The sequence below is a fragment of the Gastrolobium bilobum genome, unplaced genomic scaffold, assembly GCF_033153095.1.
Source record: "Gastrolobium bilobum isolate Gb01-03AN ecotype WA unplaced genomic scaffold, APGP_CSIRO_Gbil_v1 utg70428, whole genome shotgun sequence".
NCBI classification, from domain to species: domain Eukaryota; kingdom Viridiplantae; phylum Streptophyta; class Magnoliopsida; order Fabales; family Fabaceae; genus Gastrolobium; species Gastrolobium bilobum.
The window spans coordinates 19,794-32,792 of NW_026898058.1; the positions used below are offsets into that span (position 1 = coordinate 19,794).

Sequence of the window (12,999 nt, forward strand, 5' to 3'; positions counted from 1 at the left end):
TTCCCTCTCACAGATTCGATAGAGGAGGAATAAGCTTGGAGCATACGTTGAGGAGTATTGTCTTCAGAGTTGAGGTAAACTCTTGGTACTTGGGTTTTATCCCTTGTGTGTTCCACCACACCTAGTGGAAAGTTGTGGTTGGATTTTGTGCTCTTTGACATTGTGTGAAATGACATGTTCATGCATTAGTGCTTTGATTGTGTGATATATTCTGTGATCTCTGGCCAATAGATGTGTGTGGTTTGGACTTCTGCTGGAGATATCCCTTTGGGGGATTCTGGTCGGGTTTTGCAGTGAGGCCGACTCTGGGAGCGGCACCAGAATGATCCAAACGTGAGACTTCTGCTGGATAGGGCTCATGAGGAGTTCCAGTTGGGTTTTTCCATGGGGTCGTCTCATCCATGGGAGAGGCATTAGGAAGCTTTCGGGAGTTATATGATGGAGTCCTTGAACAGAATCCTTGTGTGGATATTCTTGGATGTGAGCCCAATGTTGTGATTTTGTATGTTATGCATTTTATATGATGATCATTGTATGTATATTAAGTGAGCCATGGGGTGGAGTGATCCTCTAGTACCATTAGTTTACTGAGATATATTTGTATATCTCACTCCGCGTTTGGGGACATCATTTCAGGTTATAGTGAGCATGGAGGACCATCGAGCAAGAGACCCGCTTAGTGGAGGAGTTGGATCATGATGTGCATATGGAGAGCATGGCATTTTGGAGGAGTATAGTTGATGCACATAGCATTACATTTAGCATTTTGGACTTAGATCATGAACATATTGCATGTTAAGATTTCCATGCTTTTGTGGTTTTCATGATTAGACTCTAAGTCTTTTGTAATTGATTTACATTTCATTCCTATTGTTTATATTGACATCTTGGTGAGCATGAGACTTGTCCATGGCCACATATTTTGCGTTTAGAGGCATTTGGATACTTGTGATGTAAAATGAGCCATATGATGTGTAAATGACAAAGGATATGGTGAATGATGTAAAATGATACATTGGTATTAGATTATGCATGATGGAAGGGCCTAGAGCCTACATTAGTAATGGTACATGAGTTATATTAAGTATTAAAGTGTTAGGAATGAAATTATGGATCCCTTGTGAAGTCAAAAAGCTATCAAAACTAGGATTTCACAGTAGGAAATCGATTCCTGCTGTTGGGAGTCGATTCCCTGAAACAGAGCATGTAAATTTCAGCCACTGTGAAGGCTGGGAATCAATTTCTAAAAATAGGGGAGCAAAAATTAAGCTTCTGTCTGTTACTGTAGCTGCTGGGAATCGATTCCTGCCTGTTGGGAATCGATTCCCACTATGAAATTTTTGAAAATGAGTCATTTTATAACCTAGAGTTAATGATATTACTTGGAGGGGTTATAATAAATAAGTTTTATGCTTTCGCAAGTTTTGCGATTACAATTACGATGTTGTTTTTAATTGATTACGAAAATGGTTAATGTTTAAAGAAAAGAATGTAAAAAAAGAAAGAGTTTACCCGTAATTTAATTAACTCAATTACTGTGATTGTAACTGCGCTAAATGCCATATTACAGTTTTCGTAGATCGATTTTGACAGATAGAGACCACATCTTTGTGAGTCAGTTCTGGACGCATCTTTTCAAGCTGAGCAGTACCTTATTGCGCACAACATCCTCCTATCATCCTCAATCAGATGGCCAGACAGAGATTACCAACAGATATGTTGAGCAGTATTTGCGCGCTTTTTGCTTTAAACAACCTCGTCTTTGGTCTTCCTTGCTTGGTTGGGGGCAATATAATTACAAATCCTCCACTCATTTTGCTATTGGACGAACACCTTATGAGGCTGTGTTTGGGAAGCCCCCTTTGTTGATTTCCTTCTATCCTAGGGGATTAGTGAAGATAGAGGCTATTGATACTATGCTTCAGCAGCGTAATGAGATTTTGGCTAGGCTTAAGCTTCATCTGCAACGTGCCCAAAACAGAATGAAGGTACAATATGACGAGCATAAAAAAGAGCGCTCTTTTGCAGTATGGGACAAAGTTTGGGTGAGGTTGCAACCCTACAGGCAAGTCACAGTGCAGCGCAGTGCGAATCACAAGCGTTTTTATGGGCATTTGAGGTGTCTCGCGTCCTGGGCACCGTAGCTTATGAGCTGCATTTACCTGATGGGTGTCAAGTACATCCAGTCTTTCATATTTCCTAGCTTAAACCATGTATAGGGGATCAGTCACTTGTTCCCAGTCCCTTGCCTACCACTGCTGTTGATAACAAGCCTGTTCAGTCACCCTTAGCTGTGGTAGCAACACGCTCAGCTATGCGCAAAAGCCAGCCAACTCGTGAACTCTTAGTCCAATGGACTCATTCTCTTTCGGAAGACGCAACTTAGGAGGAAGAACATGCTTTTCATCATTGCTATCCAACTTTTGACCTTGAGGACAAGGTCCAATTTGAAGGAGTGGGGAATGTTACGGCTAGAAAATCAACCCATGTCAAAAGAAGCTCAGTTCGTCTACAAGATTTCATTATATAAAGGGTAGTGTCATACACATAATCTCATTGAGTGTGTGATAGTTGTACATGTCAACAGAGTCTTAATGAGTGTGTTAATAGTTGGACACATGAGTAGAACGTGGAGAGTTTGTAGAGTAACTTTTATGTGATGGGTATTATAAAGGGGATCAAGTTTTCATTTTAAGATCTATCTGAATAAAATTATGAATAACCATTCTTTTTTTCCTTTGTTCTCTTCTCTTAGGGGTATACCCTAACATACGAAATTAAGATGCAAGTAGAAGATGCCATAGCGGCAACACCCAATCTATGTGATGGTTCTAACTAACTGTCCCATTCTCCTTCCCCCATCTCTCGCTATCCATTTACATGGTGAACTTTCTCTTTTTGTAGCACAACCTAGAGAATATTGTAATCAATCTTTCATTGTTCTATTCAATATTTATGTGTATCAACTACCACACAATAGATGGAACAAACACTTATGTTGTGAGTTAGCCACTTAGAGCCTATTTGGATCATCTTTTTCTTAAACTAGAAGCTACTTATAAGCTAAAGTTACAAAAAAGAGCTTAAAAAAAAAGTTAAAAACTGTTTGGTAAGGGTAATCTTCTCTCATTTAACATGAGAGAATTTTCTTTTCCTACACTAACAAAAAATGTGGAGCCCACAAGTTAAAGAAAAATAAAAAATAAAAAAGAAAAGAAATTGCAAGCACATCTTTTTATGTCTTTATGACATGAGATAGTTATCTTCTACGGTTGGAGAATACAATTTTCCATTTGATAATTTAAAAATTTTAGCTTAAAAATTACTTAAAATCACATATTTCGAGAAAATTATATATGTCTCTATTTCTATAGCTCTTCATTTGAAAAAAACACACAATTCAAGAAAAACAGATAGGAGCTTAAAAAAATTCCTTCTAGGAACTTTTAGCTTTTTTCTTCAATATAAAAAAAGAGCTTTTCATTATAAGAGCTTTAGTGCCTGTTTGTTTCACCTTTTAAAAAAAGTGACTTTTATCTCTTCCTTATTTTAAAAGTGCTTTTTACAAAAGTTAAAGCTATTTATATTTTTATAAAAATATTTAGTTTTTGAAAAAAATATTTGGCTTTTGACTTTTGCTTTTTGTAGAAGTTAAAATTTTTAGCTTCTGAAAAAAGTAAGTTTTTGGCTTTTTTTGTGACTTCTGCTTTTTTTAAAAGTAGATATCCAAATGAACTAAAAATGAGAAGTGCTTTTTTTCAAGAAAAAAGCAACTTTTGAAGAAAAAAAAGCTCATCCAAACGGGCCCTTATTCAAAACCTATTTAGTCTAACTTATACTTATAAGCTAACAAGCACCGACACGCAAGTTTTTCAAATTTGTGCATGTCAGACATCGACACGTTTCAACATGTAGTCAATATTTTGGGCCACGCGGTCAACGCTCCGACACGTTCCGACACGCTTTTTCGACACTCAGTCAACTTTTTCCGACACGTGGTCAACGTTCCTACACGTTTCCGACACGTTTTTTTTTTTAGTCTAATTTTTTTTTTTGATATCCTATTTTATTTTATTAACTAAACATAAAAAAATAATTTATAAATCAATTTTTTCTATTATGAAATTTGACATGAAAAATTAACAAGGTACAAAAAATTATTTTTTTTATATTTATGTTATGCAATTTGAATATTTGATTGTTTATATGACTTATTATGGGCTGTTATATGTATTAAATATAAAATATTATATATATTAAAATATTATTTAATATCAAAACATGTCCCAACGTGTCGAAATATGATATTTTTTAGAATTAACGTGTCGGCGTGTCGTGTCGTCGTGTCAGTGTGGTGCATCATAGCTTATAAGTAGCTTCTAACTTAAAAAAAATAAAAAATTCAATCAGACACTTAGTTTACATCAAACACTTCCTTAAAAATGCTATCTCAACCTGTCAAAGTATCTCAAACAGAAAACCAATATTGTGATTTGGAAATATACATGTTGTGCACTTAAATAATTATGTTTTTCATTAATTTGATGTTTAAAAGTAGTTTTATTTTGGTTATACAAAGAAAAAAATTAATATTGTTTTGTAGCAGTCAAACAAAATATGGTTTTCTAACATCTTCATTTTCAATCATCATTGCAAAATATAAATTATTTAATGAGTAATGCAATTGCACATTTTTAATTAATAAAATAAAATAATATAAATTTGCACTATTGTTAGTTTCATCGTATCATCTCAAGAGAAAAGGTTGAAAAGATGTTCTAATGGCGATAGTGATAAATGAATTAGTCTCATGTTAATGAATAACGTAATCAAAGATTAAAAAATATACACACGAGAATTAAAGCTGAAAATTATAATAATTAGTTTTTGGTATATATTTATGGGTTCGCTTCTTTTACTTTAAATGTAGATAACTTATTTACATTGAGCTCAAAACGACGTCGTTTTGTGGCAAAAATCAAGGTATTTTTATAATTATAATTTATTTCAGGATTATAATAGTCTTTTTTATTATAATTTTTTAATTTTTTAACCCAAAACGACGTCATTTGGAGAGCGAATATAGATAACTTATCTACATTTCACTGTAGAAATATTAAAGTATATTTATAGATGAAGGTTATACTTACAACCGTTTTTTTATAATCTCTTACAACCATATCTTATCACCGTTGATTTCCGCCAATCAACGGTTATGATTTTCTTAAATTAAATTTATTAATTAATTATTAATTCACAATAAATGATAACCGTGATTAGCAGAAATCAACGGTGTTAAGATATGGTTATAAGAGATTGTAAAAAAAAAAAAATTGTAAGTATAACCTTTTTCATATTTATATATTAAATTTTTTGATTAATGTATCAAAATTTAAACTCCTGAAAGTAACGTTAGTGTATTTATTTTCAATTTTTTTTAATATTCAATTATTTAAATAAACAATCATATTAATCCTTCAAAGATATAATATCAACCATATTAGCATCTAAATAATAAAAATTATGTATGAAGATATTTAAAATGTTTATACTCCGTCAAATTAGTTTTTAAATATGTAATTCATCAAACAAATTAGTTTATAGAAATTTATAACATAAATATTAATTTAACAAACAAAATGTACCTTGATAAAGCTTAAAAAACTAATATGGCCTACGAAGTTAAATCTTTTCTTACACCAATTTGATTATAATTTATTTTCTAATTTCTTTTATCTACATCCATATTATAGAGAGCTCTCAAACGACACACGCCAAACCCAAATCCTTTCCCTTTTGTCTTTCTCTTTCTCTTTCTCTTTCTCTTTGAGCCCTAACCTAACCGTGGCAGTCGAATTGACGCAGTGAGCCATGGTGTGCATAAGGAAGGCGACGGTGAACGACCTGCTTGCGATGCAAGCGTGCAACCTTTTCTGTCTGCCGGAAAATTACCAGATGAAGTATTACCTCTATCACATCCTCTCTTGGCCACAGCTTCTCTACGTCGCCGAGGATTACAACGGTCGCATCGTCGGTTACGTCCTCGCTAAGATGGAAGAAGAAACCAACGAGTGCCACGGCCACATCACCTCCCTCGCCGTCCTCCGCACCCACCGCAAACTCGGTCTCGCCACCAAACTCATGACCGCCGCCCAGAACGCCATGGAACAAGTAAGTAACTAACTAACCAACTGCCTTTTAATTTTCAGTTACAAGTTTTTTATGACGGGTACGAGTTTGTTAGGAGTTGGTTGTACATAAGAAGAGTGCCCTATTTGATGGTTACGAGTTTGTTAGGAGTTAGTTTCATTAACTTGTGTATAAGTGATTGGAAATTTTGTTATTCTATGATGCAGGTGTTTGGTGCTGAGTATGTCTCGCTACATGTTAGGAAGAGTAACCGTGCTGCGTTTAATTTGTATACGGAGACTTTGGGGTATAAGATTCATGATGTGGAAGCTAAGTATTATGCGGATGGGGAGGATGCTTATGATATGAGGAAGCAGCTCAAGGAGAGGCAGGTGCATCAACATCAGCATCATCATCACCATCATCACCACCACCATCATCATGAGCATGGTGGTGGGTGTTGTTCTGGTGAGGCGAAGGCTGAGACTAAGGGGAATGCCAAAGCTAGCTGATTGTGACAGCGGTTTTCCTTGATTTTATGTATTGTTTCTTGAAAGTTATTAAAAAATTGGGACTTTAGTGGGTAGTTTGAAGTTGATGAAATTGTTGAATTATGTTTTGTGTACTTCTTTGTAGGTTTATTGGGCTGTGTTGACGATTTTGTCTCTTTATGATATGAATTTTTTACTATTTTGGTGAATAAATGTGCTTGTTGTGGTTCGTGATGCTTGAATGAATGTGATTGCATTTCGTCATCTTTGTTGTTTAATCATGGGGAATTATTTGGATTTGTTATGCTGATTGTGTCGTAAATTTTGAGGTATATTTTATGTTCCACAGTGTGAGTATTCATGTATTTTTATTTTTTGTGTTATAAATTTGTTTGGTAAGTGAGTGGGGACAGAGGTTGATGTTTGCAGAGTAGTTAATTGTGCCATTTCGTGGTGCTTCTGTGCCAGTGCACTGTGGAATTGCCTCCAGCTGCTACTGGAGCTCCACTGTGGGGGCATTTGTGTCATACCAGTCATAGCTGAGATAGCAGCTGTTTGCAGCCCATTTTTCAGTTATGGTGGCCACTACAGCAAACAGCTTAGCCATCTGAAGCATTTCATGGCCAACCCACCCGTTTTCCAGCCATTTTCTGGATGTCCCACCTTTTATTCGCACCTCCATCTCCCTTTTCAACAAGAAATGAAAATGTGGACTTTTCACACAGTTCTGCAATTATGATAGGTAAATAATGTGAACAGTTTTTTCATTCTCTCTTTCAAAGAAATGAAAACACATCACTGACTCCTTATTGGTAAATGACTTCACTGTCTTATTTATTTTGTTATTATTGTTATTGTTATTCTAACATAGTCTTTCTATTCTACTTGGTTAAGCTTTTACTTGTTGAACTTTTTTTTTTGTGGGGCAAATAGATGGGGCTAGTTCAAACTTGTTAGACTATTGTTATGTTACTTGTTAGACTATTATTATTTGCTTTTTGCTCTGTTTCAACAAATTCTCAGCCCTTGTTGCTCTGTTTTAGCCATTCTTGTTTCCTTGCATCTCTTTGCTATGTTTGATTAATGATGATTGTGTCTATAAGCTGTGACTTTTGAGAATTAATGATGAATATGCCTTGAGTTTTGATTATTTATGTGTGTATTAGAAAGAAACTGTTTGCATTGTTAGTTATCTTTGGTGTAGGGACCGCCCCTTGATCTGCTATGCCACTATAATTTTTTTTAGTTGGCCACTACTGTTGGTGCCTTGCTTAGGATAAACTGAATGGTGAAAATTAGTATTTTATGTCTGATGAAAATCAGATATTTCATCAGATAGGTGAACCATGTTATTGTGGAGCTCAAGAAGGATCTATGTATTGTAGAGACACTTTTCTTAGAATCAGTGTGTCAGCATTCTATACTCATTTTATTTCTGATTATCCCTAACACCTAAAAGGAATGGGAGTTTGCTTGTTGATCATTGTTTTTTATGGAGATTGCCAATGCAAGTATATTTGGCTTATCACTGGATTATGACCTTAATGAATTCTTCACCCTTTAATGTTATGTGCTTTATATGGATTGGTGCAATATTAGTGTTATGTCCAGATTGAATGGAGTGTGGGTATGCGATCTGAACAGTTAAAGTATTTCAAGATCAAAGTAGATAATGGGCTTATTTTTGGTTTATTATAGTTTGATTTTTCTCTATGAAGTTTGTAACCACAGATGGGAAAATATAGAACTGTTGTAGACTGAGTTTCTTACAATTTTTTTTCTTCTTAGATATTCCTTATATTTTGTTTTTATAATTTAAATATAAATATTGGTCCTTAGTCAGTCTGTATGTGCTAATTTTATGAAGTGTTATTTGACTCATTGTATATTACTATCTCTTAATTCGCCTCTTTTCAGGATAATTGGATGCTTGGCACAATGTGACTTGTTGTTTTGCTTTATTTTGATGAGATCTCATGTTTGATCTCCTCTATCTTTGAAGGTAATTTTGCCGAGGTGAACATGTTCTCATAATTAGTGGATAGTTGCTCACTCCATGTATGCTCCAACGTGGCTGTTGGTTAAAGTGAGCTAGCTAGCTTTATTGGACACAGGAAATATCACTTTTTCTATTTGTTTGTCTGCTGCCACTAGCAGCTTAACAGAATACAAAAGTACTGATAGTGAAACTATGGTTACTTGGCTGTATGTCTTAGTTGTTAAATACTCAAATTTGAATAAAACCTAAGTTTTGAAGGCTTCTCTCGTTCGCCCTGGTTTTAATGCATGTATCGATACACAATGGATGGATGTATGTTGGTTTTGTTAGTGTTCTTTAGAATTATCTTATTTTTTTTTTAGAAAAAAAAGGGCTTCAGATTTGCTGGACTACTGTTACTACCCTTAAGTAGCTGTGTGCGCCTTTGCAGAATTACAAATGTTGTGGCTGAATCATATGGCCTCTTCTTGATAACAATCTAAGCTAGGCCTTCCCAAAGCACTCAAAGATTATGATCATAAACATAGTTGGGGCTTTGTCATAACATGTTTTTGGAAAGAAAATCTCATTTATTATAATAATGTTTCAGACATCATAGGGTGCTGGCTAGGAGTGAAACTGGGCCGGGTCGGCCTATAGGGGTCTACGTTTCGGCCTACATCAGGCCAGACTTGAGCCTTGAAAAAACTTGTTTAATAAAAAGACTTTAGACTCACTTTTACAAGGCTTGACTTATAAGCTTACAGGCCGGCCTATATTGTACTATTTATTTTAAATAAAATAAAATAGAATAAATATGCCTTGAAGAAAAAATAAAAGATATAAAAATTTAATCAATTGTAATTATTTATAACTTAATTATATTCGATTATATTTTAATAGAAATCTAACTTTATTTCTTATGTTCGAGGAACCAACATCTCAGCATGTTAAATTGTGTATATGAATATATTACAAGGTTTTTGGAAGAGGTTATACTTACTACAAGCATTATGATGATGTGTTTGTAATTATTTTAATTTATATAGTATGGATTTGTTTGTTAGATCTGATGAAATATATATTATTTAATTTGAGCATTTTTCTTTTGAAAGTGACTTAAATGCAGATTGTATGAGTTTTGTTGTTATTCATGATTCTGTTTGGACGTTGAAATTATGATTTTTGGTTTAGCAATAAAATTTGAATATTTTGTAAAGTGGATTTATGGTTATGTTTGGAAGTTAAAAGTTAATAGGCTAATGGGCTAGGCCAGGCCATTTGATTTTTATAAACGGGGCAAGTCAGACTAAAAGTTAGACTCGTAATAGGTTTGGGCCAGGCCAAATTGAAATTTTTTGGCGTAGACTTGGGCTTTTCGGGGCAAAGCTTGGCCCAGCCCAGCCCACTTTCACCTCTAGTGTTGGCCGTATAGTTTGACACTATAATATCCTTAGTCTAATTAATTAGTAAATTACATGTAATTGAGTAATTAAGCATGTATTAGTGAGTAAAATTAAGTATAAGGCCTAATTAAATGAATTAGGGTCACTTTTGAGGTAAAAAGTGATGTCAGTGAAAATTATGGGGTAAAAATGGGTGTAGGAAAAAGTATGTACCCAAAACATAAAAGTAAAATTAAAAAAGTTCCTAGAAAAATATTTCAGACCTTTGGGTAAAGTTTGAAAGAGAATGAAGCTGAATAGATAGATGAGCTCATACCCAGTGGAAAAAGACTAACTAAGTTAAGTGCAAATGAAGCAAATAAAGCTTCATTTTCTTCTTCTTCCAGCAACGTGACCGAGAGAGAAAGAAAGGAGGAGAGAAAGTGAGAAACCCTAGCTACTCAATTTCTCAACCAATCTTAGTGATTCAAAAGCCTAAACCACTCATAATCTTGCTCTCATCCATAATCCTAGCTTGGTTTTGAGTGGGGAGCATTGTGGTGGGAGATTTCTTCCTCCCAAAATTCGACCCATTGGGTGATCGGAAGAGTTTGAAGGTAGTTCATTTCATGGGAGCTTAGGAGATCAACATCCCTTGGTTGTGCAACCATTTGTGGTAAGTTTCTACTCCTTGAGCTTTGTTTCCATGGAGATTGCAAGATTGAGGAAGATGATGAATAGTGTCATGGTGGGTGGTATGAGTTTGGGTTTGATTTAAGCTTAATCTCTTTGTAAAAGTTGTTGTAGATGATAAATAAACGGTAGAAATGAGTTTAGATAATCATTTAGTTATTCTTCAATGTGTGGGAAAACTCATGCTTGGGCTTATGGATGTTCTAGCATTTTGAGCAATTAATGAGTTAGATGATTGATTGTGTCCTTGTGTTGCTAAGATTGAGGCAAGTGGACCAACTTTGAGTGACCACTCATTGGGGCAAGCTATGGAGCTTGATTAGCCCATTTGGATAGGTAAGCTCATGCCAATTGGTGGTGTAGAGTTGTTGTTTTGTTGATGGATATGTGGATATTCATTAAATTGTATTGATTGATTGTGTGACACCTTAATGTAGGTGTGTATTTTGCAAGTTGTAACTTGAATTCAAAGTTGATTGGTTGCAAAACTTGTTGGCGAACAAAGGTTGAATTGGAGCTTTGAGGTAAGCCTTTGGACTTTGGGTGTTAATCCCTTTATTGTTCCACCAAGCGCGGAATGGGTAGTGGTTGTTGATAGTGTATATAAATGCAATAAAGTAGTTTAATGCTTTGTTATACGTATGTGTATGCTTTGGGTGTGGCATAGGATGGTGTTTCCCTATGTTTTGTATGTTGCATGACGATGCGTAATTCATACTTGGTAGTTTAGTTGGCCAGTAGGACTATTTTGCATCTGAGTATCCTTAGGACGGCATGAAAGCTCGAGGGATGTCTCCTAGAGATGTTTTTACACACTGCATGGATATGTATTTACTGCATTATTTACTGATTATTGCTATTGTACTGTGAGTGAACTACGGGGTGGAGAGATGCTCCAAGGACCCTTGGTTTACTGAGATGTATTGCTATATCTCACCCTGTGTTGTGGGGACCCCTTTCAGGTAAAGATGCTGCAGGAGCCTCTGGTGGCAAGTGGCCATACTTGGACTAGTTGATACATGAAGATTTTGCATTATTTTGGGTTATGCATGCCATTTTGTAGTTCCTACGTATAGGGTTGATATTTGAAAGCCATTTGTCATATGTATGTCATGTTTTATTTTGATGGACTTAGCCTATGCTCATCTCCTTTGGTATCTCTTTGTTGATGGGAGCAAAGACTTGATCATAGTGTTTTGTATCAATCCAATGATTATGTACAGAGACACTTGGAATTGTGTAATATTGTATATATGATGGAAGGGCATGGATGCTATTTGATGAATGTGTGTCTTAACATAGATAAGGATCATGTATTAAAGTTGTACAATGTATATTAGGTGTTAAGAAATGGTGAAAGTGGGAGGAAATCTCCCATGAAGTCACATGAAAACAGGGGAGGGCATGTTTTGCCCAGCAGGAGAGCGTTTTAGCGCTGAAATGGAGGAAAATTCACTGCCCCTGTGTGTTTTAACGTGCAAACGGGTGCTAAAACGCTCAATCGGGCGTTTTGACGTGAAAGTCTAGCGCCAAAACGCTCTGAAGACCGGTAGAAGGCAAAATTTTCTGCCTCTGGGCGTTTTAACGCTCAGTTAGGCGCTAAAACCCTCCTCCCGAAAGCAGCATGAACATAGTTTAGTAGAATTAGCATAACTTGAGCTACAGATCTTCGATTTGAGCGCGGTTTAAACCCACACGAAGCTAACTGATAGATTTATAACATAATGTGAGATAAGAACTATAAAGTAAGTATGGAAATCCCAATTTAAGAAAAAAGTGAAGAGAGTTTAGTATTGAACTCGAATGAAAGAATAATATGATGTTAAGTTTAATTGTGATTATTCCGCAAGATAATAAGGTTATGGTCATGCAATTGGTTATTTTAAACTCGGCGTTGTTAAAAAGGAAAAGCAAGTAAGTTTTAAAATGAAAATGGAAAAAAAATTATCTGGGTTTTTAATTGAACCAATGTGATTGTAACTGCGCTTAATATCATAAAACAATGTTAACAAACCGGTTCTAGAATGGAGTGTTACATTTTATGGTATCAGAGCAGTGTCTTAGGGAAACTTGTGGATTATTGTTATATCTGTTTGGTGTTTGATGCTTTATAGTTGTTTTGGTACTCTTATTGGTTATTGCATTTGTGATCACTGAGTGTGAGCCCAATCAACTCATTTCTTTGTGTAACATGTGTAGTGTCATGATGAGAAACCAGAAAATAACCCTGGACCATCGAATGCCAACGCTCAACCAGATCCTGTTTTGGCTGCTTTAGTTAGGCCCCAAAGTGGTCGTGGGGCGACGGGTGGACAGTCTAATC

At 35.3% G+C, this 12,999-nt stretch overlaps 1 protein-coding gene across 1 annotated transcript; it reads left to right on the plus strand.

Annotated features, from left to right (window-relative positions):
• The first annotated feature begins 5,776 nt into the window (after window positions 1-5,776).
• Window positions 5,777-7,531, plus strand: LOC133312480 (N-terminal acetyltransferase A complex catalytic subunit NAA10). Its single transcript, XM_061513681.1, has 2 exons — window positions 5,777-6,171; window positions 6,357-7,531. Exons 1-2 carry the CDS (start codon window positions 5,872-5,874, stop codon window positions 6,639-6,641), a joined length of 585 nt encoding a protein of 194 aa, XP_061369665.1. The 5' UTR covers window positions 5,777-5,871; the 3' UTR covers window positions 6,642-7,531.
• Window positions 7,532-12,999: the final 5,468 nt, after the last annotated feature.